This window comes from Erinaceus europaeus, chromosome 9, assembly GCF_950295315.1.
Source record: "Erinaceus europaeus chromosome 9, mEriEur2.1, whole genome shotgun sequence".
NCBI lineage: Eukaryota > Metazoa > Chordata > Mammalia > Eulipotyphla > Erinaceidae > Erinaceus > Erinaceus europaeus.
The window spans coordinates 81,354,875-81,378,952 of NC_080170.1; the positions used below are offsets into that span (position 1 = coordinate 81,354,875).

General features: G+C 39.4%; 2 protein-coding genes across 6 annotated transcripts in view; one reads left to right on the top strand and one right to left on the bottom strand.

Annotated features, from left to right (window-relative positions):
- GTF2E1 (general transcription factor IIE subunit 1) overlaps positions 1 to 4,158 on the bottom strand; it is a 48,258-nt gene extending 44,100 nt beyond the window's left edge. For 2 of the 5 annotated variants that reach the window (XM_060198301.1, XM_060198305.1), the window contains exons 1-2: positions 4,043 to 4,149; positions 2,457 to 2,642 (exon numbers count right to left, since the gene is read on the bottom strand). The gene's annotated coding sequence lies outside the window, so the exon portion shown is untranslated. The other 3 variants (XM_060198302.1, XM_060198303.1, XM_060198304.1) reach the window with 3 other exon arrangements.
- Positions 4,159 to 4,264: 106 nt separating this feature from the next.
- RABL3 (RAB, member of RAS oncogene family like 3) overlaps positions 4,265 to 24,078 on the top strand; it is a 53,328-nt gene continuing 33,514 nt past the window's right edge. The window contains exons 1-2 of the mRNA XM_007536069.3: positions 4,265 to 4,366; positions 7,676 to 7,767. Coding sequence (XP_007536131.1) covers positions 4,321 to 4,366; positions 7,676 to 7,767 — 138 coding nt within the window. The 5' untranslated portion in view covers positions 4,265 to 4,320. The remainder of the gene's footprint in view (positions 4,367 to 7,675; positions 7,768 to 24,078) is intronic.

Here is a 24,078-nt window from a genome sequence, read left to right on the forward strand (position 1 = left end):
AACACAACAAAGTAACACTTAGATTCTAACTGGTGATTTTTAGAGTCCCTTCCTACTACCCAGAGACTTAAGAAAAAGACAAATGCTTGGATGAAATACCAAAGTAGTAATACAGCACACTAGTGGTCACATTTTGTTCTCCTTTCCAGTTTGGTCAAATATATTGTATTAGAGCCCAGTCAACCCGGCTTTGACCTAGCACGTTATGATTGGGCCCTCCTCAATCACTATCGAACAGGCCATGGCCGGTGCGCCGCTATGTTCCATCGCTGGGGAGCCAGAGACGACCCGAACTGCCCCTGCGGCTACAGACAGACTATGACCCACATAGTCAAAGACTGCCACCTCTCCAGATTTAAAGGAGGTCTCGAAACTTTACATCAGGCTGATGCTGTTGACTGGCTACGGAAGAAGGGCAAACGCTAGAAGAAGAGCCCAGTTTTTGGTTTCTGTCTTATTTTACATGTTCAACAGTTGGTCAAACAAACTATTGCTTCAGAAACATCCAACAGACCAAAGAATAGCAGACGAACACTAAAATAAGCTACATTCCCAGCATTAATTCCCACTATTCCCTTCCCAACTGCCCACCTCATAAACTCCACTTCCAGATTAACAGTTCCCAACACAGGCTATAAAGCAGATTTATCTAGGAAGCATTTAAAACCCCTACCCTAGGACCCAGTCTAAGATTCTATTTCAGTTGGTCTGAGAGGGCCAGATGGGGGTGGGGGGAGAGGATGAGCCTGGCCACTGCTCCAGACAAATTGTGTGTTTAGCACTTCAAATCTTATCACTGAACATCCCATATGTGGAGGTCCCTGTGCCATTTAGCATGCAACTTGTTTCCTTTGTCTGAAACATTGTAAGGGATCAAGATCTAAATGAGAGACTGACATGACAACTCTGCCATCCAATAATGGTGGGGTTTGACTTGCAGTTCCACCATTCCTTAATTTGTACCCTGCAAAATTCTCAGTCTAAGAAGCCAGGCAGTAGTGCATCTGATTACAATGCACACTCATGTAAAAATGTGCAAGGGCTCAGGTTCAAGCCCCCAGTCCCCAGCTGCAAGGGGAAAGTTTCACAAGTGGTGAAGCCATGATATCTCTCTGACTCTCTCCTACTCTACTTCCCCCTTCCTCTCAATTTCTCGCTGTCTCTATCATTACATAAAGACAATTATAAAAAGCAATTAACAGTACTTTCCTCAGAGCTGAAGTACATATTGAAAGGTGCAATTCTGGAGGCCAGGCAATAGTTCAGTTGGTACACACTACACTATGTGAGAGAACCCATGTCTGAGCCCACAGCCATTACAAGTGAGCACTTGCATGGGGGAAGCCTCACAAGTAGTGGAGCAGTGCTGTGGTGTCTCTCTACCTCTCATCTTATATTTAAAACAAGATGTGGGAAGGACACATAGGGAAAACTTCACGAGTGGTGGGGCAAAGCTACCGGTCTTTTCTCTCTCTCTCCTTTCTTCCATTGGAATAAAGATGAAGGAGAGAGGGAAAGGCCAGTGGGGAGCAGTGGAATAATAGTAAAGGCACAGAGTCTTAGCAATAACCCTAGGAGCAAAAACTAACAACAACAATTGATAAGATAAAAGCGGTAATTCATATACAGTGTTTTGATTTCAGGACTAACATCAAAAGAATCCTACTAAGTATCAACATTCATAACAAGGTTGCCTTATTTAAAAAGTTACTGATACTTCTTATAACAATACAAGGACTTTTTTTCCAGAGAGGGTGAGACAGTAGAAGAGACACCACAGCAGTACTTCACAGCTTGCTAAACTTTTTTTTTGCATGGTACTTCCATGTGATGGCCAAGGGCACAAACCCAAGACTTTGCTCATGGTAAAGTGTGCACTCTACCGGTAAGCTCTTTCCTCAACAATATAAGGAATGAGTTGATCTAAGTGCATATAGAGGTACTGAAGAAATATTAGGAGCTGGGAGTTGGGCGGTAGCGCAGCAGGTTAAGTGCAGGTGGCACAAAGCACAAGGACCAGCATAGAATATAAATATATCTACAGCATTAAATATATCTATCATGCTGTGCATCTATTACCACCATTTATATCCATTACTTTAATCTTGTAAAATTTAAACACTATTAAATAGTTACAGTCATTTAATATGCATTTTATATAACACATAGCTATATAATATATATTACATTTAATATAACACATAGCTACTTATTTTGAGCCAGTGTAAGTAGAAAAAAGTACTACTAGGAGAAAAAGGTTAACACATTCAAAGTGAAGTGGTTGGGAGAATAAGGCATACACTTCCTAGTTCCACAGAACATTACTATCCAGAAGTAGCTTCACAAATGAAACTGGAGCTCAGGAAAGAAGTCATGAGCCACCTTGTTCAAAATTTCTATATTCAAAAATTCTCTTTCCTGTTCACTGCCTTTCCTCCTTGACCACTTCGACATACCTATTAATGCTGCATCTCGGCCTCTGGATTTTTTAAACTGCTTAGGTTGGAGATGGCAAACTAGCAGTCTCTGCCACATTGACCCAAACAATACTTGATAAGTTTTCTAATGTAGTTCAACATTTAGAAATTCAGTGACCTCACACACATTTTTAACTTGCAGCTCTTCCCAAAAACTGAAGGAATCTGAGGGCAAAAGTGAGACAATGTTTCCATATGGAAACAATAACATGAAGAAGAGTTGACATTTTTAAGAGATGTAACTTGGATGGCCTCTGGATGAGTGTGTGGCTTTCGCTTTTCCAGTCTCATAACTCCCAGTCTCATCTACCACCCTCTATCCAGCCTAGACCCCTAAAGGCAAGTTGGTTTTGTTTTTGAAGCAGATGTGTTCTTAGACTACCAGGCAGTGTTGGAGAAGCAAAGTAGAAGTGGTTGCACTCTGTACTCTGCATACTCTGGGGAGTCTCATCTCCAGCCACGCTGACAACCTCTCAATTCCACCAACCCCGTGTTTCCCCCACTCCAGAGCCTTTGCATATGGTGTTCCCTATGCCCACAAAGCTAAATTCAAACTCCCTTCTAATGATGCTTCATATCTCAAATGACATTTCCTCAAAGAAACCTTAACAGATTCCTCTCAGTAGCTTAAATCAATCCCTTTACATGTGTCCCCATAACTTACCCCACTTTTTTTTTTTTTAACCAGAGCACTTTCAGCTGGTGCAGGGTGGTGCAGGGAATTGAACCTGGGACTTTGGAGCCTCAGGCATGAGAGTCTGTTTACATAATCATTATGCTATCTACCCTCCGCCCAACTTGCAGTGAATATTTACATTTTCTCCAAGTCTACTTAAGAGGAGAGATTTAATTCTATTCACAGACTTTCTAGCATTCAACACAGCTTAACTGCCACTTCTATAAAAACTTTCATTAAGTTTGAAACATGTATTCTTTTAACCTGTCCACCCTACCAGCATGTCACCAATTCACTTCCTTCACTGTTGCTTCCAGAATACAAAAAAGAAAAGAAAAAAATAATAAACAGGCTGTTGAAAACCTTTTTCAACTTCAACTGACTTTTAAGGAGATGACAGATTCAACTCTCAACTTTAAACGGGGTAAAGCTGTGAATGCAGAGTCCAGTTCAGGTTCTTAGGAATATATTAATATTCCAGCAGTAGAAGAGCTTGGAACTCGGCACACTCAGCTGGCTTTTCAATCACCCTATTTATCTCCACGCCATGTCTTACTTCACTGCGGCACATCACCGCGAGACCTCCAGACCAGCTGCCCTCCACCAGCCTGATCCAGTCATCTTCACTCCTCCCCACTGAGAGGCCTTGACACCCCAAAATCCTTCAGACTGCCAAGCAGGGCCCCGGGGACACCAAGTCCATCCTACCCGAGGTCGCACATGGGCCGCTCCAGGGTCAATGGTTCTTTGGAGGACCAAGAAAAGGCCCGAGTGAAGAGAGGAGTTAAGAGCAAGAGAGTGACTAGAGAAGAGAACGAAAGGGGGAGAAATCTTGAAATGCGACGCCGAGTCAGGGAAGCGAGAACAAGGAACAGGGAACAACGTTTACCAAAGCGAATCCTCGAATACTCCCACTAGTGCGTCCCTCAGCACCTCAACTACCGGCTTAAGTGAGCCACGCCACTTGTGCGACAAAGAAGACGATTTAATCCTGCGACCAGCTTTGTACCCCACCCACTACATTTAACCATGCGGGCCAATCGCCTGCCAATCAGGACATGCACGCTCCAATTGGTCACTGGTTTTGAAGGTCCCGCCCTTCAAACCGAGCTCTGACAGAGACTACAATCCCGGAACAGGTATGAGCGCCGACTAGGCAGTGGCAAGATGGCGTCCCTGGATAGGGTGAAGGTACTGGTGTTGGGAGACTCAGGTGAGCGATTTACCCACCTCCAGGGCTCCCAATACTTTTGACTTTATCCGAGGACCCCCTGCCTTTTCTGCTTTACCCCTTCAGTTTACTAGCTCTTCGGCCTTTGTCGGAAATCCTTTGCAACACCTAAAGACTACATTTCCCAGAGGACCTTGCTGTTTTTTAGGAAGTCGTGGAGTCGCCCGGGTGGGGGTTGCGCAGTCCAGGTTTTTCAGAGCCTTTGCAGTTTCCACCTCCCCCTTCCCCGTGACCTCAGCCAACTGTGTATTGTCAATTCCTTTGTTGTAAAACATATTCAGACATTGAATATTGATTTTGGCAACCAACTAGGGATACAATAGTTAGCAAAGTGCTTTCTAAAGGTTGTATTCCTTAAGAATGATAAACGTTCACAAAGAATGGCCCAGCTCCAGCTGTTGGTGCATATGTCAACTCATGAATCCTGAACTCAGCCCTATTACTTCATTCACAGATGAAAAAAAAATCAGACACGTAGATGTAAATGACGGAACCAGTTTGAGTCCATAATCTATGCACTTTGTCACTGAGTTACATAGTAATATGTGTTTTATATTATGAAATCTAATCATATGCTTAACAGAGCTTCTAAATTTCTTTGATCTCTTTAATTTTAACTGAAAACATACTGTGTGCTAGGTTATAAGAAACAAATACGTGTAAGATAAGGGCCATATGAGTAAGCTAGGTTGTAACCTAGTGAGCTTATTTAATTTTATATCAAGAGTTAAAATTCTTTCTATACCTTGGACATTTGAGAACTAGAATTGAAGTCTGCCTTTCCTTCAGTTACAATACCTTTCCCTTTCTCACCATTAGCTCCACTCCTATACTCATTAAGAATTTTGAATAAGGGCGAGGGTAGATAGCATAATGGTTATGCAAAGATACTCTCATGCCTAAGGCTCCAAAGTCCCAGGTTCAGTCCCCTGCACCACCATATGCCAGAGCTGAGTAGTGCTCTGGTGCTTTTCTCTGTGTCTTTCTCTCTCTGTACCTCTCTCAAAATAAAATAAAGTACTTTTAAAAATACAAAACAAAAAAATTTTTGAATAAATGCTAACCTTGCATTTCAAATATACTTTTTCTGAAACTAACTTTGAATATGTGTTGTTAATAATGACATTGTGCAAGGGTATAAACACACACTACCTGAAAACTAGCCTTACAAAACTGTGCACATGATAGTTGCTTAGAGTAGGAGGCTGGAAATATTTTCACATTCCCTAACGATATTTTTCATTATGAAAGATTTCACAGAGTATTATATGATATATACATACCCATTTAAATGTTGTGTTATGGAAGTCTGAATATAAGCAAGCCAGTTTTGTCAATTCTAACTCTGTGCATGAATTAGTACTGATGTTGGTTTAATAAAATCACTCTTTAATAGTTGAAGAAAGTAATGGTAGTTTAAAGTGTCTTGGCAAGAGTATTGCCAAGTGATTTGGGACTGGAATTTAGAGCTAACACAACCTTTCATGCTCTGTGAAATGGATGTTCTCTCCAGCTTATCACAGTGGCATCCCAAAGTGCTGTTAATTGAATGAGTGCCTCTACACATACAGGAAGAGCTCATTCTCTTCCCCCTTCATACATATCTCTGAATGCTAGCTAGTGTTAACTAGATTACCTGATTTTATGAAACCAAGAAACAGTTGTTGCCTTAATGTGAAGGTGCTTTACATTGGCTTGTTCTAGCCCTCCCCCTCCAAGAGAATTGGATGAGTCCTGTTAATTTCGCGGGCCTGCTTGGCCCCGCCCCAAGGGACCCTGGGAGAGGGTTCCGGAGTCCGAGAGTTCCTGAGTTCCCGAGTGACAGAGTTCCTGAGTTCCGGAGTTCGAGGGTGCGAGGGTGCGAGAGTTTCTGAGTTCGAGAGTAAGAAAGAGGGTTCCTGAGTTCGAGAGTGCCAGAGTTTCAGAGGGTTCCCCAGTAAGAGAGTTCCAGAGTTCCAGAGTTGGAGAGTTCCTGAGTTCGAGAGTAAGGGAGAGGGTTCCTGAGGTCCAGAGAAAAGAGAGAGTGCTTGCGCCAACGCAAAGAGACAGCCGAGTTCTGTTTGGTTATTAGTTTGTCTTAGTTTGTGAATCGTTGTTCCTAAATAAAGAAATACAGCTTCCCTGCCCAGCCGTGTGTCTGGTCGTCTCTGTTACCCGCCCGCGAAGCCAACCCGGCCGGCAAGAGCCTCCAAATTTTAACAACATGAAGGACTATGGAGCAAAAGAAGGGATAAAGTTTAGTCTTTCTTCCTATAGGGTCAATCTGGTCTAAAAATTGACTGTCTTAAAATTATTGGAATTGGAATATTCAATAAATGTGAAAATATGAAATGTTGAGGCCTTGTCATTGACAACATTCAAGCACAATTTGGAAGACCTAATAGTTTGCTGTGGAAAGGACCTCTATCTTGGTGGTAAGGATAGAGGAGATTGCTTTTAGCATCTGTTGAGATTTCTATAATTCCAAAAATAGACTAAATAGGTATTCAAAAGAAAATGATTTTTTTCTAGGTGTATTGCACCAAAATAAAAGACTCTGGGGTGGGGTGGGGAGTGGGTTCAGATCCTGGAACATGATGGTAGAGGAGGACCTAGTGGGGGCTGAATGATTATGTGGAAAACTGGGAAATATAACCCATGTAGAAGCTATTGTAATTTGCTGTCGACTGTAAACCACAAATACTTCAATAATGAAATTTTTTTGTTTTAAGTGAAACATGGACTGGACATGGTATATTGCACCAAAGTAAAAGACTCTGGGGAGGGAAGGGGAGAGTGGATAAGAAGAAAACTCCAGGGGCCTATCATGTAATGAAATTGCATGCATATATCAATGGTTGCACTGTAAAACACTAACCCCCTCAATAAAAAATAAAAATAAATAAAATTAAATCAACCTAAAAAAAGAAAATTTTTTATATGAAATTGTCCTCCACCATTAGTTCACAGAATGATGCCCTGGATCAATAGTGTCATTGCTACTGGGAATTTGTTAGATGTGCAGAATCTTTGGATTTCACAACAGATCTACAAAATGGAAAAATTCCTGGGGTGGGGGGTAGGACCCAGAATTTAGTTTTAACAAATTCTGAAAATAACTATAATGCTAAATTTAAGATAACTAAATTTGGCATTTTCTCTTTATAAATAAAACTTAAATATTTGACATAGTATTAATATACTTTAAACAGCCATACTTACATATCATTATTACTGGATAGTAACAGTTTTATAATCCGTAATAGATATCAATAGGACTCTTATATGACTGGAGTTTTGTATCTCTTACAGGTGTTGGAAAATCTTCACTAGTTCATCTTTTATGCCAAAATCAAGTGCTGGGAAATCCATTCTGGACTGTGGGCTGCTCAGTAGATGTCAGAGTATGTTTTCTTGTATTTTAGTTTTTCATTGTCATATTAAAGGTAATTCCTTCAAGCTTTATGATCAAATTACAGATCTATATTCAAGAATAATAGTAGTAGTTGGACTTAATTAAGCACCTACTATGCGCAAGATATTATTCCTAATAGTTTATGTCCCTTTGCTATCTTCCCAGCCCATACTTTACTTATGTCTTGTTTTATTCCCATATCTTACTGAGTGAATCTCTAGTACAATGTTGGAGCATAAATTACAGGCATTCTTGTCTCATGCCCAGTCTTGGGAAACTTTCAGGGCAATGAAATTAAGTGTGGTCCTTTTTATAAAATTATATACATATTGTTTTTTATTCATTTATTTTCCTTTTGTTGCCCTTTTTTATTTTTGTTGTAGGTATTACTGTTGTTGTTATTGATACCGTTGTTATTGGATAGGACAGAAAGAAATGGAGAGAGGACAGGAAGACAGAGAGGGGGAGAGAAAGATGGACACCAGGAGACCTGCTTCACCGCCTGTGAAGCGACTCCTCTACAGTTGGGGAGCTGGGGACTCAAACCAGGATCCTTACACCAGTCCTTGCGCTTCACCACGTGTGCTTAACCCGCTGCGCTTCTGCCCAACTCCCATAAAATTATTTTAGAGGTATGCTTTATCACATTAAAGAAGCACCCTTCAGATGGGGGAGAAGACATACTGCTTATACAAAATACTTGCATGCCTGACACTCCAAAGTCCCAATTCAGTCCCCTACACCACCATAAGCCAGAGCTGAGCAGTGCTGTGGTTTCTCTCTGTATCCCTCGCATTAAAATAAAGCAAATAAAATATACATTTAAATAATTCCCCTCTATTCTAATTTTGATAAGTATATTATGAACCAGTTATAGATACTATCAATTTTTCTTTAATCATATTTTTCTTGCTTTGTTTTGTTACTATGATAAATTATGTTGACTTATTTTAAAATGTTAAGTAAATGTTACATTCTTGGAATAAGTCTAACATGGCATTAGTGTATTAGCTCTTGTAAATTGCACTAGATTCAGTTTACTATCTGTATCTAAATTTATGAGAAAGATTGACCTGTCTTTTCCCTTCTCATAAATTCTTGCTGAGTTTTAGTATAAAGATTATTATGCTAGCCTAAAAATAAGTTGGGGAGTATTGTTTTAGTATTTATTTTCTGAATTTACTAATGTGAAATTGATATTATTTCTTAGACTTTTGAAAAAAAAAATCACAAGTAACACCATCTAAGTTTAACATTTTCTTTGTAGGAAGTTTTTAAACATTTGTGAAAATGACTGCTTTTATCAATTTTGGTGACATGTTTTTTGAAAGTATCCATTTCATATGAATTATAAAAAATCTGTTTTATATTCTATATTATCTTTGAATATCTGTAGACTCTGTATTAACAGTCCTTTTTTCATTATTTGGTATGGATAATCAAGTCTTTAAGCTTCTTAACCTGTCTTGCCAGACATATTGAGAGCCTATTTTTATATGCTGTGTTGATTTTTCTTTATTGTATGCTTATTGTCTACATTAATTTTTGCTCTCTCCTTTCCTTATATCTTAACTATATCTTTCGGTTTAATTTGCTGACTTTTTAACTTGAAATGGGTACCTTCATTAAAATTTTCTTAAAAGTTTTCAGGAATTTTAGAGCTCTTGTCACTTCAGTTTTTTTTTAATTTTTTATTTCCTTTTTTTATCTTTATTTGCTGGATGGAGCCAGTGAGAAATTGAGAGGGAGGGCAGGGGTAGATAGCATAATGGTTATGCAAACTGACTCTCATGCCGGATGCTCCAAAGTCCCAGGTTCAGTCCTCTGCACCACCATAATCCAGAGCTGAGCAATGCTCTAGTAATTAAATTAAAAAAAAAAAAAGAAATTGAGAGGGAAGGGGGTGATAGAGAGGGAGGGAGGGAGGGAGAGAGACACCTGCAGCCCTGTTTCACCACTTGTGAAGTTTTCCACCTACAGGTGGGGGCCTGGGGCTTGAACCTGGGTCCTTGCACACTGTAACATGGGCGCTCAACCAGGTGTGCCACCACCTGGCCCCTTCATTTTAGATTTTTATCCAATAATCACAGTTTAGCACTGAAATATTTTTAGCTATGAAATTTTGTTATCATTTAGTTCAAAATATTACTTTATTTTTATTTTTTTCCTCATCTGTTGTCTGGAATTATGCTACTTAATTTCCAAACATTTTGAGAATGTTCACTATCTTTTAGCTATTGGTTTCTAGCTTACTTTCAGTGTGCTCAGAATATACACAATTTCATCCTTAAAAGTTCAATGAGATTTGCTCATTTCAGTTTTGGTAAATATTTAATTACATTTGGAAAGACTTCATATTCTGGAGGTTAGGGAGATAATTTAATGGTTATGCATTAAAACAAAGACAGTCATGCCTGGGCCACCTAAGATGTCTGGTACAGTCCTCGTACTAGTATAGACCAGAGTTGAGCAGTGCTCTGATTAAAAGAAGAAGGGAGGGAGGGAAGAAGGAGAGAAAGAAAGAAAAGAAAAGAGGGGCTAAGTGGTGGTGTGCTTGGCTGAGCGCACATGTTACAGTGTACAGGGACACTGGCTCAAGCCCCCTGTCCCCACCTGCCTGGGGAAAGCTTTGCAAATGGTAAAGCAGGACTGCAGGTGTCTCTCTGTCTCTCTTCCTCTCTATCTCCCCCTACCCTCTTGACTTCTTGCTGTCTCTATGCAATAAGATAATAAGAAAAAGAAAAAGAAAGAATGAAGGAGTTTCATATTCTGCAATTGTTGAGTGCAGTTTTTGAAATGTCAAATAGTTTACATTTTTAAATTATTATCAAACTTTGATTATTTATAAACTTTATTATTAAATCAACCCTATTTCAACTGAGTGGTATAATCTACTACTATGAATATGGATTTGTTAATTTCTCATTTAAATTCTGTACATTGTTGTTTTCGACGGGTTATGTTGTTTTCGCCGGGCTGGCTTCACGGGCAGGTAACAGACAACCCGGGACTCATGGCTGGGTTGTAGGCAGTATCTCTTTATTCATGCAGGACGCAGCACAATCTAAGACGAGCTAAGTTAAACTCAAAGTACAGTACTGTAAAACTCACAATGCTGTCTTTATATATACTTGCCAAGTAAGGTGGAAACAGGATGTGACATAGAGAGGGTGGAGAGAAAAGTGACTGGTGAAAATCAGAGTGTGACAAAGAGGGGGCAGATTAGGCGAGAATCCTATCACTGAACCACAAATGCCCTGGAGGGAGGGTGGAACTTGTTAACAGTGGTTATGTAAATAGAATGAAGTGGTTATGTAAATAGAATAGTGTTAAGCAGGGGGGATTTAAACCAAATGAAACAGAAGGGGGTCTCATGCATACCAACAATTCCCCCTTTCTTTTTAACTAATGGCCATTGTGGGGTGAACAGAAACGTATATCGTACAGGCGTTTTCAAAAGAACTGGCATAAGACATGGGAAACAAAATAGGTGAGCAGCAATAATCAGTGTGATGCCAAGGGGAGCTTTTCTTGCCTCAAAGGGCAAGACCTAGCAGGCGAAAGGCCATTTCTTGCCTCTGGGAACGCTTCATGCCTCTGGGGGCATCTCTTGCCTCAAAGGGCATTTCCTGCCTCTGTGGGCATCTCTTGCCTCTTGGGGCGCTTCATGCCTCTGTGGGCATAACCTAATAAGGAGGGGGAGTTTTCTGCCTCTGGGGCAGAGCCTGCAGGCGACAGGACATGGCCTATAAAATCCCAAGGCTCTGGCTGAAGTTAGTCTTTGAGAAACACAGCAATGAGTACCAGTAAGTCCGATGGAAGTGTCAGTTCAAAGTAGATGACCACGGAAGAAAATGCCAGAGGATGAAACGCTGCACGTCTGTCTCAATGGGGAATGTCAGCCACCAGAATTCTGCTTTTCTGTAGAGAGTGATCTTTGGAGTCTGTGAATCTGTTTTTTCAGGACGTGCCAGGTCTCATCATTGGTTTCCGGGGGCGATGTCAGAGAACAGGATCCAAATGGATTTCCAGGAATTCCATTTGAGTAGATGCTTTTTCATGTGAAGACTTTGACAGCTGAAATTCACTTACTTGTCAAACAAAACTTGTAGCAGATTAGAAGTTTACTATAATTGATAACTCCATTATAATTGGAAGTCCTTTCTAGTATGATTTTAAGGTTGTTTAAACAGTTTAAACTCAATAAAATGTGGAAAGGTAAACAGAAGAACCACGGTTAAAAGCCTCAGGCATAAGAATAATTAACATAATCATTGCACTATCTGCCCCACCCATAACTCATACAGTTTTCAGGATTAAACGTTTCAGATTCATGTCAAGACGTAAAAGAGAAATCAAAGGAGGGAAAAACAATTTTTTGGATTGTTTCTGGATGTCTCTAGAAATCATGGCTGCGTCTAGCTTTTTTTTTTTTTAAGTCAATGTCAAACAAAAATTCAGTCATTCAAATCATTCTCTTATGAAACGCAACTTGAACCATATTATCAAGATCTCACAATGTAGGATTAAGAATCCCCGGAGGGCGTCCTAGTCCAAAAAGCTCCTCGAAATTCCATTTAGGGTGTTTCTGACTGTTCCTGCTGGATTGCTTCAGGCACCCATTTTTAAAAGCGGCTTCCCATTGAAGAAAGAATCCAATCAGGAGAGTAGAACTAACCACGTGTCTCCCTTCTTGGGAACTGCCAGGGTACTCGAGAATGTTCTTCAAATTAGAGTAGTCCTTCTCCATGGGAAACATTCGAGAAGAAGTCCAGAAAGTCCCAGTGGAAATCCCCATGCATATCCCAAGGTCTACAATCACGGTCATAAAGAACCAAATTATGGCCCGGAGCAAAATGTAGCCCTTTTCCTCAGGAAACATGGGAGAGGGAATCCAGAAAGTCCAAGGAGAAATCTCAGTGCATCTCCCAAGCTCTATGATCCCGGTCATAAGAAACCAAAGTTCCCAGTCAGGGAACCGAAGTGTGGCCCAGAGTAAAATGTTCCAGAGACAGAGAAACTGTCTCATGATGAAACAGTAGAGGCTTTGGCAAACCTCTTCATAAGTAGAAGAGAAGAGAAGACCATAGTGCATAGGTAGGCAAAGTCTTCACTTATCTGGGAGTTGTGCAGGTCTGGTCCCACTTTGTGGTGCCATATGTTGTTTTCGACGGGTTATGTTGTTTTCGCCGGGCTGCTTCACGGGCAGGTAACAGACAACCCGGGACTCATGGCTGGGTAGTAGGCAGTATCTCTTTATTCATGCAGGACGCTGCACAATCTAAGACGAGCTAAGTTAAACTCAAAGTACAGTACTGTAAAACTCACAATGCTGTCTTTATATATACTTGCCAAGTAAGGTAGAAACAAGATGTGACATAGGGTAGAGAAAAAAGTGACTGGTGAAAATCAAAGTGTAACAAAGAGGGGGCAGATTAGGCGAAAATCCTATCACTAAACCACAAATGCCCTAGAGGGAGGGTAGAACTTGTTAACAGTGGTTATGTAAATAAAATAAAGTGGTTATGTAAATAAAATAGTGTTAAGCAGGAGAGATTTAAACCAAATGAAACAGAAGGGGTCTCATACATACCAACAGTACATTTTTAATATATGTATTTTAAGGTACATTAAGTGTATCTAATTTAAGATTATTTAAACTTTCTAAAGAATTTGACCTTTTATCATCATGGTATGACCCTTTCTTTGTCTGGCAATATAATGTATTTTGTATTTAAACCAATTTATTATTTATATTAAGATATAATTGACATAAACTTACCAATGTAATATGTACAGCTTACTAATTTTTCACCTATATATTGCAAAGTGAATATCACAATAGACATAATTAACATCTGTCACTTCACATTGTTCTAGATCTTTCTGGTGATGAAAAAATTTTGTTTATTTCATTTATTGTTGATATAACATTGATTTGTTAGAAAAAAAATACATGTATATCTTCAAATTACTATACCATATCCACCACCATAGTACTCTCCACCAACCAATATTAAATCCCTTCCACCCTTAAAACCCACTGCCACCCATAACCCTCTGTGATAACCTCAGTGCTACAGGTCAATTCCAAAGGGTTTTTTTTGTTTGTTTGTTTTTTCCAAGAACACTACTCAACTTTGGCATATAGTGGTGTCCCCAGGGGTTGAACCTGGGACATTGGGGGTGGGAAAATAACTCAGTAGGGAAAGGGTGCTGTTTTGTTATATATACAACCAGTATTGTTTTTTTTTTTTTGGGGGGGTCCAACAATGTCTACGTGGTTTCCACCTGGTTTCTACCAGATTATTACCTGTTCTCACCCACTCTGTGTGTCACAACCAGTATTCTAAAGTACTGTAGTTTCTTTCACTTTCTCTCCCTGTCTCTATTTTAAAACTAATAAGGAAGAGGGGCCAGGCAGTGGTACACCTGGATAAGCACGCATTACAGTGTGCAAGGACCTGGGTTTGAGCCCCTGCTCCCCACCTACAGGGAGGAATCTTCATGAGTGTTGAAGTAGGGCTGCAGTTGCCTCTCTAACTCTTTCCCTATTTCCCACTCCCCTCTCAATTTCTGTCTCTATCCAATAATAAATAAAGATCAAAATTAAAATAATAGTGATAAGGAAGAAAGAAAAAGGAATGAAGGAAGCCTGCCTGGAGCTTTCCAGCTTAAGTTATGAAAGACTTTTTGCATAATCATTATGCTATCTCCCCAATACAGAATATTTCTTTTTTTTTATTTTTAAAAATTTTTTTGTTTTATTTATTTTTTTAACCAGAGCACTGTTCAGCTCTGGCTTATGGTGGTGCGGGGGATTGAACCTGGGACTTTGGAGCCTCAGGCATGAGAATCTGTTTGCATAACCATTATGCTATCAACCCTCCACCCTATAGAATATTTCTTTTCAGTTATTTATTTATTTACTTGTACCAGGAATTTGTGCCAGTGTGATTCTACCACTTCTGGCACACTCCTCTTTCGTCCCCTTTAAGAGACTGAAAGAAAGGAAGAGACAGAAAGTATCTTTTTTATTCTTTATATACCCCTTTTTTTCCTTAAAGAATATTCCTTTAACATTTCTTGTAGGACCAGTCTAGTGGTGAATTCCTTTAGCATGTTGTTTGTCAAATAAATAAATAAATAAAGTGGTCCAGGAAGTGGCACAGTGGATAAAATGTTGGACTCTCAAGCATGTGGTCCCAAGTTCAGTCCCTGGCAGCACATGTGTCAGAGTGCTTTCTTGTGCTGTCTCTTTTATTATCTATCTCATAAATAAGTAAGTAAATAAATAAATAAATAAATAAATTACTTTTAAAAAACTATCACTCCTTCAAACTAGACAGAGTATTGTTCTTTTTTAAAAAATATTTATTGGATAGAGACCTACAGAAATTGAAAGGGAAGGGGAGGGAGAGAGACAGAGAGTCACCTGCAGCACTGCTTCACCACTTGCAGAGCTTTTCCCCTGCAGGTGGGGGCTGAGGGCTCGAACCCAGGCCCTTGCACACTGTAACACATGCACTTAACCCAGTGCACTACCACCCAGCCCTCATAGTATTATTCTTGATTGGAGGTCTTTTCCATTAAACATTCCTTATGTATCATACCAGTCCTTTTTGGCCTTTATAATTTCTATTGAGAAGTCAGCTGATAGTATTTAGGAGTTAACTTTATATGTGACTCCTTGATTTTCTCTTGCTGCTTTTAAGGTTTTCTGTCTTTGCTCTTTGCTTTTTTTGTTTGTTGATTTTTAGATAGTGATAGAGAGAAAGAGTGGAAGTGACCACAGCACTTAAGTTTCCTTTAATGCCACGGGGGGCCAGGCTCAAACCTGGGTGGCTCACCTGGCAGAGCAGCACTGTAACATAACATACAACCCAGTCTTTTTATTTATTTATTTATTTATTTATTTATTTATTTATTTATTTATTTATTTTTACCAAAGCACTGCTCAGCTCTGGCTTATGATACAGGGGATTGAATTTGGGACTTTGGAGCCTCAGGCATGAGAGGCTCTTTGCATAACTATTATGCTATCCACCCCTGCCCTCCACCTCCCCAGTCTTTGCTCTTTGTGATAGTGTGTATTGGTATGCATCACTTTGGGTTTCTTTTGTTTGTTTGTTTTTACCAGAGCACTACTCAGCTCTGGTTTATGGTGGTGTGGGGGATTGAACCTGGGACTTGAGAGCCTCAGGAATGAAAGTCTCTTTGTATAACCATTATGCTATACCCCCACCCTTTGGGTTTCTTTCATTATTAGAGTTTTCTGGATCTGAGTTTCTTCTTTCTTAGCTTTGGAGAAAGTCTTGGCTATTATTTTTTCAAATAAGAATTCTGTCCTTAGTCTTTTTTTTTTTTTTGGGGGGGCGGGTATTGTTGGATAGAGACAGAGAGATCAAAAGGGAAGGGAGTATAGAAAAGGACGGGGAGGGGGAGAAGGGGGGAGTAGGCAGTAGCGCAGCGGGTTAAGTGCATGTGGCGCAAAGTGCAGGGACCGGCATAAGGATCCTGGTTGGAGCCCCCAGCTCCCCACCTGCAGGGGAGTCACTTCACAGGCAGTGAAGCAGGTCTGCAGGTGTCTATCTTTCTCTCTCCCCCCCTCTGTCTTCCCCTCCTCTCATCATTACTCTCTGTCCTAACAATGAAGACATCAATAACAACAATAATAACTACAACAACAATAAAAAAAAAAGCAAGGGCAACAAAAAAAGGGAAAAGAAATAAATATTATAAAGAAAAGGACAGGGAAGGGAGTCACTTGCAGCACTGAATTACTACTCATGAAACTTCCCTCCCTGCAGGTGGGAGCCAGGGGTTTGAACTGGGTCTTTATGCACTCAACCATGAATGTCACTGCTCAGCCCCACTTTTGTCCTTTTTTTTTTCTTTTTTTTTTTCCTTCTGATACCCCTGTAATTAGCAGGCATTGTTCCTCTACATTTTTCAAAACGTGTGAACTTTTAAGATCCAAGTTTTCACTAGCAGATGAATGGGCACACACAGTGACTGACAATATTGAAGGACTTTAAGCTCACTATGCTTAGTGAAATCAGAAACAGACAGATGCTGTATGATCTCACTTAATATGTTAAATCTAAAACCTGAACTCATCAGAGCAATAATCAGACCAGTGGTTGACAGTGGCTGGGGAGGGGGTAGGAGAAAAGAGTGAAGGTTATCAAAAGGTACAAACTCCCTTCCAGTTATAAGATAACTAATTCTGGGGATGGAAAGTACATAAATTTATTGTGTTACATAAACCAGCTTAATTTTAGTTAATGTTTGTGTGGTATTTCTTGTTTCATGCTTCTTTTGTCCCTGTGTTTATGGTGTATCTCTTGAAAGTGGAATATAGTAAAAATTTGGTTTATAACCAAGTGATCTTGGTTACATCTTGGCAGTTTCATTTAACTTTTGGACCTTATAGATTTTGTGTGTGTGTGATTTAATAATGATTAACAAGACTGTAGGACAGCAGGAGTACAAAGTCCACAAAATTCCCAATATCTGAGTTCCATGTCCCATCCCCTTCTTTTTGGAAGCTACCCTATTCTTAATCTTCTCTGGGAATACAGACCAAAATTCCTTATGGGTTATAGAAGGTGGAAGATCTAGCTTCCGTAATTGCTTCTCTGCTGAACATGGACATTAGCAGGCCAATCCATATCCCCAGCCCCTTATAGATATTCTGATTCAACAATATACTTGGTGACCAGGAATCTGAAATTTAAGAGATGATTCTAGTGTGGGTGAATAATGTCCTGATGAATATTGGATAGGATATAGAATCAGTTTTCCAAACGGATATAGAAGTAGCTAGTGAATGACCTAGAGCAAAAGGAGAAGAATGTAAATCAATGCTGATGGTTCTTATTTACTAACAGTAAGACAGGGCAGTTGTAGATAGCATAGTGGATATGCAAAGAGACTCATGCCTGATGCTCTAAGGTCCCAAGTTCAGTCCCCTGCAGCATCATAAGCTAGAGCTGAGCAGTGATCTGGTATAAACTAATAGTTAATTAATTAATAAAATTTTAAAAACCTTTAATAGTAAGACAAAAGAATATAAATGGGAGATCCAAAGCCTCTAAGTAGCAAAGGCCTTTTCATATAAGATCAGAGTAATAATGTATTAGAATTGACTTTGGAGAGTAAATAAGGAACTACCCATTTTTCAACTCCAAGAAAATTATTAGAATGTGGAAGGCTGAATAGCATACACCTAAAAGGGAAGCAGAAGCTGTATCTGCAGAGTTAAAGAGAGTACCAATTGGTACAAGGAGAATGAAGATTAGAAGGCAATTATGGAGTAAGTTCCCCAGGGGACAAAAAGTAAGATTTGAAGGAAACAATGAGAACTCAATGATGGGTAGCCAGAAGCAGAAAGGAGAATGGAGATGAGAATATGAGGAAGCAATTAGGGGGCCAAATGTATGGTAACTGAAGATAATAAAGTTGTAAAATAAGTTGGCTTCAGTGCAGCTGTTGGCAAAATTTCCAAAAGAAATTACATGAAGATGTAGGCATGGTTTTATCTTCAAGGATGCTCTGTGCAAGGCTCAGAGAACAGATCAACTTGCAGTTAGTTAATTTTCAAAACTCTGACCAAGTTTTAAAGTAGCAATAGTAATTTGCTTTGGAAATTCCTGCTTCATTGAAGGCATAGTTGCAGTGCTTAAGTTTCAAAGCATAGTGAGAAGACATAAAACTGTCCAAACGGAAACTGGAATAAAGGTGATAGTAGTCGAAGAGTAATGTCTTATAATAATTTGACTAGTTTTACTGGGATGAATGTGGTAGTAATTGATTCTTTTTTTTTAATTCTTTTATTGGGGAATTAATGTTTTACATTCAACAGTAAATATAATACTTTGTACATGCATAACACTTCCAAGTTTTCCATATAACAATACAACCCCCACTAGGTACTCCGTCATCCTTTTTGGATCTGTAGTCTCCCCACCCACCCACCCCAGAGTCTTTTACTTTGGTGCAATACGGCAATTCCAGTTCAGGTTCTACTTGTGTTTTCTTTTCTGATCTTGTTTTTCAACTTCTGCCTGAGAGTGAGATCATCCCATATTCATCCTTCTGTTTCTGACTTATTTCACTTAACATGAATTTTTCAAGGTCCATCCAAGATCAGCTGAAAATGGTGAAGTCACTATTTTTTATAGCTGAATAGTATATATATACTAGTATGTATACTAGTATGTATACTAGTATATACTATTGTATACTAGTATACTAGTATGTATACTAGTATATACTATTCAGTGGTATATATATATATATATACCACAACTTGCTCAGCTACTCATCTGTTATTGAACACCTGGGTTGCTTCTAGGTTTTGGCTATTACAAATTGTGCTGCCAAGAACATATGTGTACACAGATCTTTTTGGATAGTGTGTTGGGTTCCTTAGGATATATGCCCAGGAGAGGAATTGCAGGATCATAGGGTAGGTCCATTTCTAGCCTTCTCAGAGTTCTCCAGACTGTTCTCCATAGATGTTGAACCAATTTACATTCCCACCAGCAGTGTAGGAGGGTTCCTTTGACCCCACAACCTCTCCAGCATTTGCTACTGTTACCTTTTCTGATGTATATGACATTCTCATAGGAGTGAAGTGGTATCTCATTGTTGTCTTTGTTTGCATTTCTCTGACAATCAGAGACTTGGAGCATTTTTTCATGTGTTTCTCAGTCTTTTGGATCTCTTCTGTGGTGAATATTCTGTCCATATCCTCCCCCCATTTTTGGATGGGGTTGTTGGTTGTCTTGTTTTTAAGATTTGCAAATTCTTTATATATTCTGGTTATTAGCCTCTTGTCTGATGTATGGCATGTAAAGATCTTCTCCCATTCTGTTAGGGGTCTCTTGGTTTGGGTAGTACTTTTTTTAGCTGTGCAGAAGCTTTTTAATTTGATGTACTCCCATAGTTTTATGCTTGCTGTAGTCTTCTTTGTAATTGGATTGGTTTCACTGAAGATGTCTTTAAAATATATGCGAAAAAAAAGTTCTGCCAATATTTTCCTCTAAGTATCTGATAGTTTGTGGTCTAACATCCAAGGCCTTGATCCTCTAGTAATTTACTTTTGTATTTGGTGAAATATAGTGGTTCAGTTTCATGCTTCTGCATGTTTCAACCCATTGTTTCCAGCACCATTTGTTGAAGAGACTCTGCTTTCCCCATTTAATAGTCAGGGCACCTTTGTCAAAGATTAGATGTCCATAGGTGTGGGGGCTTACTTCTGGGCTTTCAAATCTATTCCACTGGTCAGTGTGTCTACTCATGTTCCAGTATCAAGTAGTTTTGATGACAATGGCCCAATAATAGAATTTGAGATCTGGGAGTGTGATGCCTCCAGTTCTGGTCTTTCTTCTCAAGATTGTTTTGGAAATTCTAGGTCTTTTCTGGTTCCAGATAAACATTTGTAGCATTTTTTCTATTCTCCTAAAAAATTTGGTTGGGATCTTGATGGGGATAGCAGTAAATTTGTAGATGGCTCTGGGTAGTATATTCATTTTGATGATGTGAATTCTTCCAACCCATGAACATGGAAGATCTTTCCACTTCTTTGTTCTTTTTCAATTTCTTTGAGTAGTGACTCATAATTTTCAGTATACAAGTCTTTCACTTCTTTGGTTAGGTTTATTCCTAAATATTTTATTGTTTTTGTTGCTATAGTAAAAGGAATTGATTTCTGGATTTCAACTTCTTCTAACTTAGTGTTTGCATAGATGAATGCCACTGACTTTTGAATGTTAATTTTGTAGCCTGACACCTTACTGTATTGCCTGATGATTTCCAAAAGCTTCTTGCTGGATTCCTTAGGTTTTTCTATGTATATTATCATGTCATCTGCAAATAAGGAGAGGTTGACTTCTTCTCTTCCAGTCTGTATGTCTTTTAATTCTTTGCTTCTGCCTGATTGCTATGGCAAGAACTTCCAACACTATGTTGAATGGTGATAGTGGGAAGCCCTGTCTAGTACCTGATCTGAGGGGAAATGCTTCCAGTTTTTCACCATTGAGTATGATGTTGGATGTAGGATGTAGGTTTGCTATATATAGACTCCACTATCTTCAAGAATTTTCCATCTATTCCCATTTTTTGTAGTGCTTTGATCATAAAGGGATGTTGTATTTTGTCAAAGGCTTTCTCTGCATCTATTGATATGACCATGTGGTTTTTGGTCTTGCTTTTGTTGATGTGGTGGATCACATTGATTGATTTACGTATATTAAACCAACCTTGCATGCCCACTTGATCATGATGACCAATCTTTTTATTTTATTTTATTTTTAAATTTTTTTATTTTATTTTATTTATTTTATTTATTTCCTTTTGTTGCCCTTGTTGTTTTATTGTTGTAGTTATTATTATTGTTGTTGTCGTCATTGTTGGATAGGACAGAGAGAAATGGAGAGAGGAGGGGAAGACAGAGAGGAGGAGAGAAAGATAGACAGCTGCAGACCTGCTTCACCGCCTGTGAAGTGACTCCATAGGTACCTGTTGTTGTTTTCAGTATCTTTTAATCTTTTTGAGATCTCTTCTTTTTTAGTTGTCTCTAATTTGTCCTCGTTCTTGCTAATTCTGTCTTCAGCCTCATTGATTCTATTCTCTCTCCCCTCTACTGTTTTCTGGAGTTCATCTATTTTGTTACTTTGTACTGGTACTGTTTTAGCTTGTTCAGCTAGTTGTGTTCTTAGCTCAGCTATTTCAGCTTTTAGTTCTCTAATAACCTTGAGATAATTAGTGATTTCTTCCAGAGTCTCATTTGTTGTTTCTGCATTTCTGATGACAATTCTTTCAAACTCTTTACTCACTCCTGTGATTATTTCCTTAACTAGTGTTTGGATGTTAACCTCACTATTTTGTGGTTCAACCTTTGGGGGTCTTTTAGCTGGACTCTTGTCCTGGTTCATTTCTCCAATATTTCTTTGTTGGTTTAACCATTCTATAGAGTATGTTATGAGGTCCCTCTCTCAGTACTTTTCAAATTACTGATCACTCTTGCCTGGACTCACTTGTGTCTAAGTAAGGTAATTAAAGGGTTCACATTTGTGGAAATTAACAGTTCTTTCAATAGTATTTTAATCCTTTGTTGGAGCTCAGTGGCTTAAAAGCCTCTTTTGTGCTTTTTCTTCCCTGTAGGCTATGGGATCCTGAGGACTTTTAAACTATAAGTAGGCTTCTTAGCTTAATCACTTACTCCTGACCAAGAGATAAAGCAGGGTGTGGCAGAGATAATCCAGTGGTTATGCAAAGAGACTTTCACAACCCCACTGCTATGCCACCGAGGTATAGGTCTTCTTCTGAGTTTCCTGGTTAGGTCTCTGTCCCCTCCCTGCCGCTGCTCCAGATTCTGAGGGTAGTAGCAATGGAGACTCTGTGTTGCACTTGGTGAGTCTCAGGGTAGTCCTTTCCTCCCTTTAGCTGTCCCCTTGTTGGTGAAACAGACTGGAGGTGGTGTCTCAACTGATAAACTGCCAGACTGTTATTAGCCACTTAATCTCTCCCTAGGTTCCTCTCTATCCACCAGCCTTCCACACGTGTTTGTATTCACTGGTGATTTGGTGGGATCCTGAAGTCATTCTAGTCCTGTCTTGTTTCAGTCCCTTGTGGTCTCCTTTGGTATTCCTACTTTATCCAGGAGAGGAGAGGAGAGAAACAGATCTGCTGCTGCTCGTAGCCCTGCCTCCAGAAGTCCCCTAATTGATTCTTTTAAGCCAAGCTAACTTCAACTTAATTATTATGGGAAAAATTTTATGAAGGGTACCAGGTGGTGGTTTACCTAATACATTGTGCACATTACCATAAACAAGGCCCTGGGTTCAAGTCCTCACTCCACACCTCCACGATTGGGGAAGCTGAAGCTGTGCTGCAGGTGTCTCTCCCTCCCCCAGTTTGTGTCTCTTAAAAAAAAAAAAAATTCTGCCACAAGTAGTAGATTCACTGAGCCTCATAACCCTCGTATAATAAGAAAAAAATGAAAAAGGAAGGGTGAGGAGTGAGGAGAGAAGGAAAATGAGCCGAGTAGACCCCCAAAGTATCATTGCTTTTATTGCTATTTAGTTATTTTTTAAAATTATTATTATTATTATTATTTTTGTCTTCCAGGGTTATTGCTAGGGCTCGGTTGCTGCACTATGAATCCACGCTCTTAGTGGCCATCTTTTTCCTTTTTTCCTTTTTTTTTTTTGTTATTGTTGAATAGGGCAGAGAAATTGAGAGAGGAGGGGAAAATAGGGAGGGAGAGAGACAGACACCTGCAGACTGGCTTCACCAATGTGAAGCTACCTACTCCCCCCCCCCCCCGCCATCTGCAGGTGGGAAGCCAGGGACATGAACTGAAATTCTTGTGCTTTGTTCTATGTCCATTTAACCTGGTACACTACTGCCCAGCCCCCATGTTATTTTTTTTCATCTAGAGAATTGGTTGAACTCTGTATTCCATTTTTGAACACAGCACATATTCTGAGTGAGAGCATAAGAAAAGACATTTTTAACTGATAATTTTTAAAGAAAAATTTTATAGAAGAGATTGATCATTTTTACTATTGTTATACTAAAGTAAATAGTTCTTCCTTCAAACAAGAATAATTACATCTGATAAAGCCTTTATCTAAGATTCTGTAGTACTAATATATTGCCATCATAGCCCCCGTGTTATTGAAGCCTGTAAGAAGGGATTTCCAGATTCAGTGTAGATCCATGAATGAACACTCTTCAGAATGCTTAGAAACAGTTGCCCTGTCTAGCTCATTTCACATCTGTTAAGAACTAACTAAAAATAGAGGTGATAATGTAATTGATGAAGCTAGTGAGCTTAATATAAGTACTCAGTAATTATTAGCATTTTGTATTTATTATGTAATACAAAGGTGTTCATAACTGAACAGAAGGGAAAATGGAAAAAAAAACTGCTGGGCTAGCTTCGCAGGCAGGAGAGAGATGACCAGGAACTCATGGCTGAGCGGGAACACAATATGCCCTCGTTTATTGATCATCTACCCCTTTCTTTTTATCTAATGGCCATAGTATCAGAAATGTGGGGCACTGTGTGAGGCAGGGAGACTGATAGGAGGCACACCTTTGGGGTACTACTGTCCCTCCTTGCTCAACCTCTCAGTAGAGAGAGACTAACAGGATGGACACACTCCTCAGGTTCAAGCCCTGCCAAGCTCAACCACATCCTCACAATTTCCCAACATCTACCTCTTACTTAATGGCCATATATAAATGGGTCAATGTCTGTAAAAGACTCCATATCTGTCAGGAG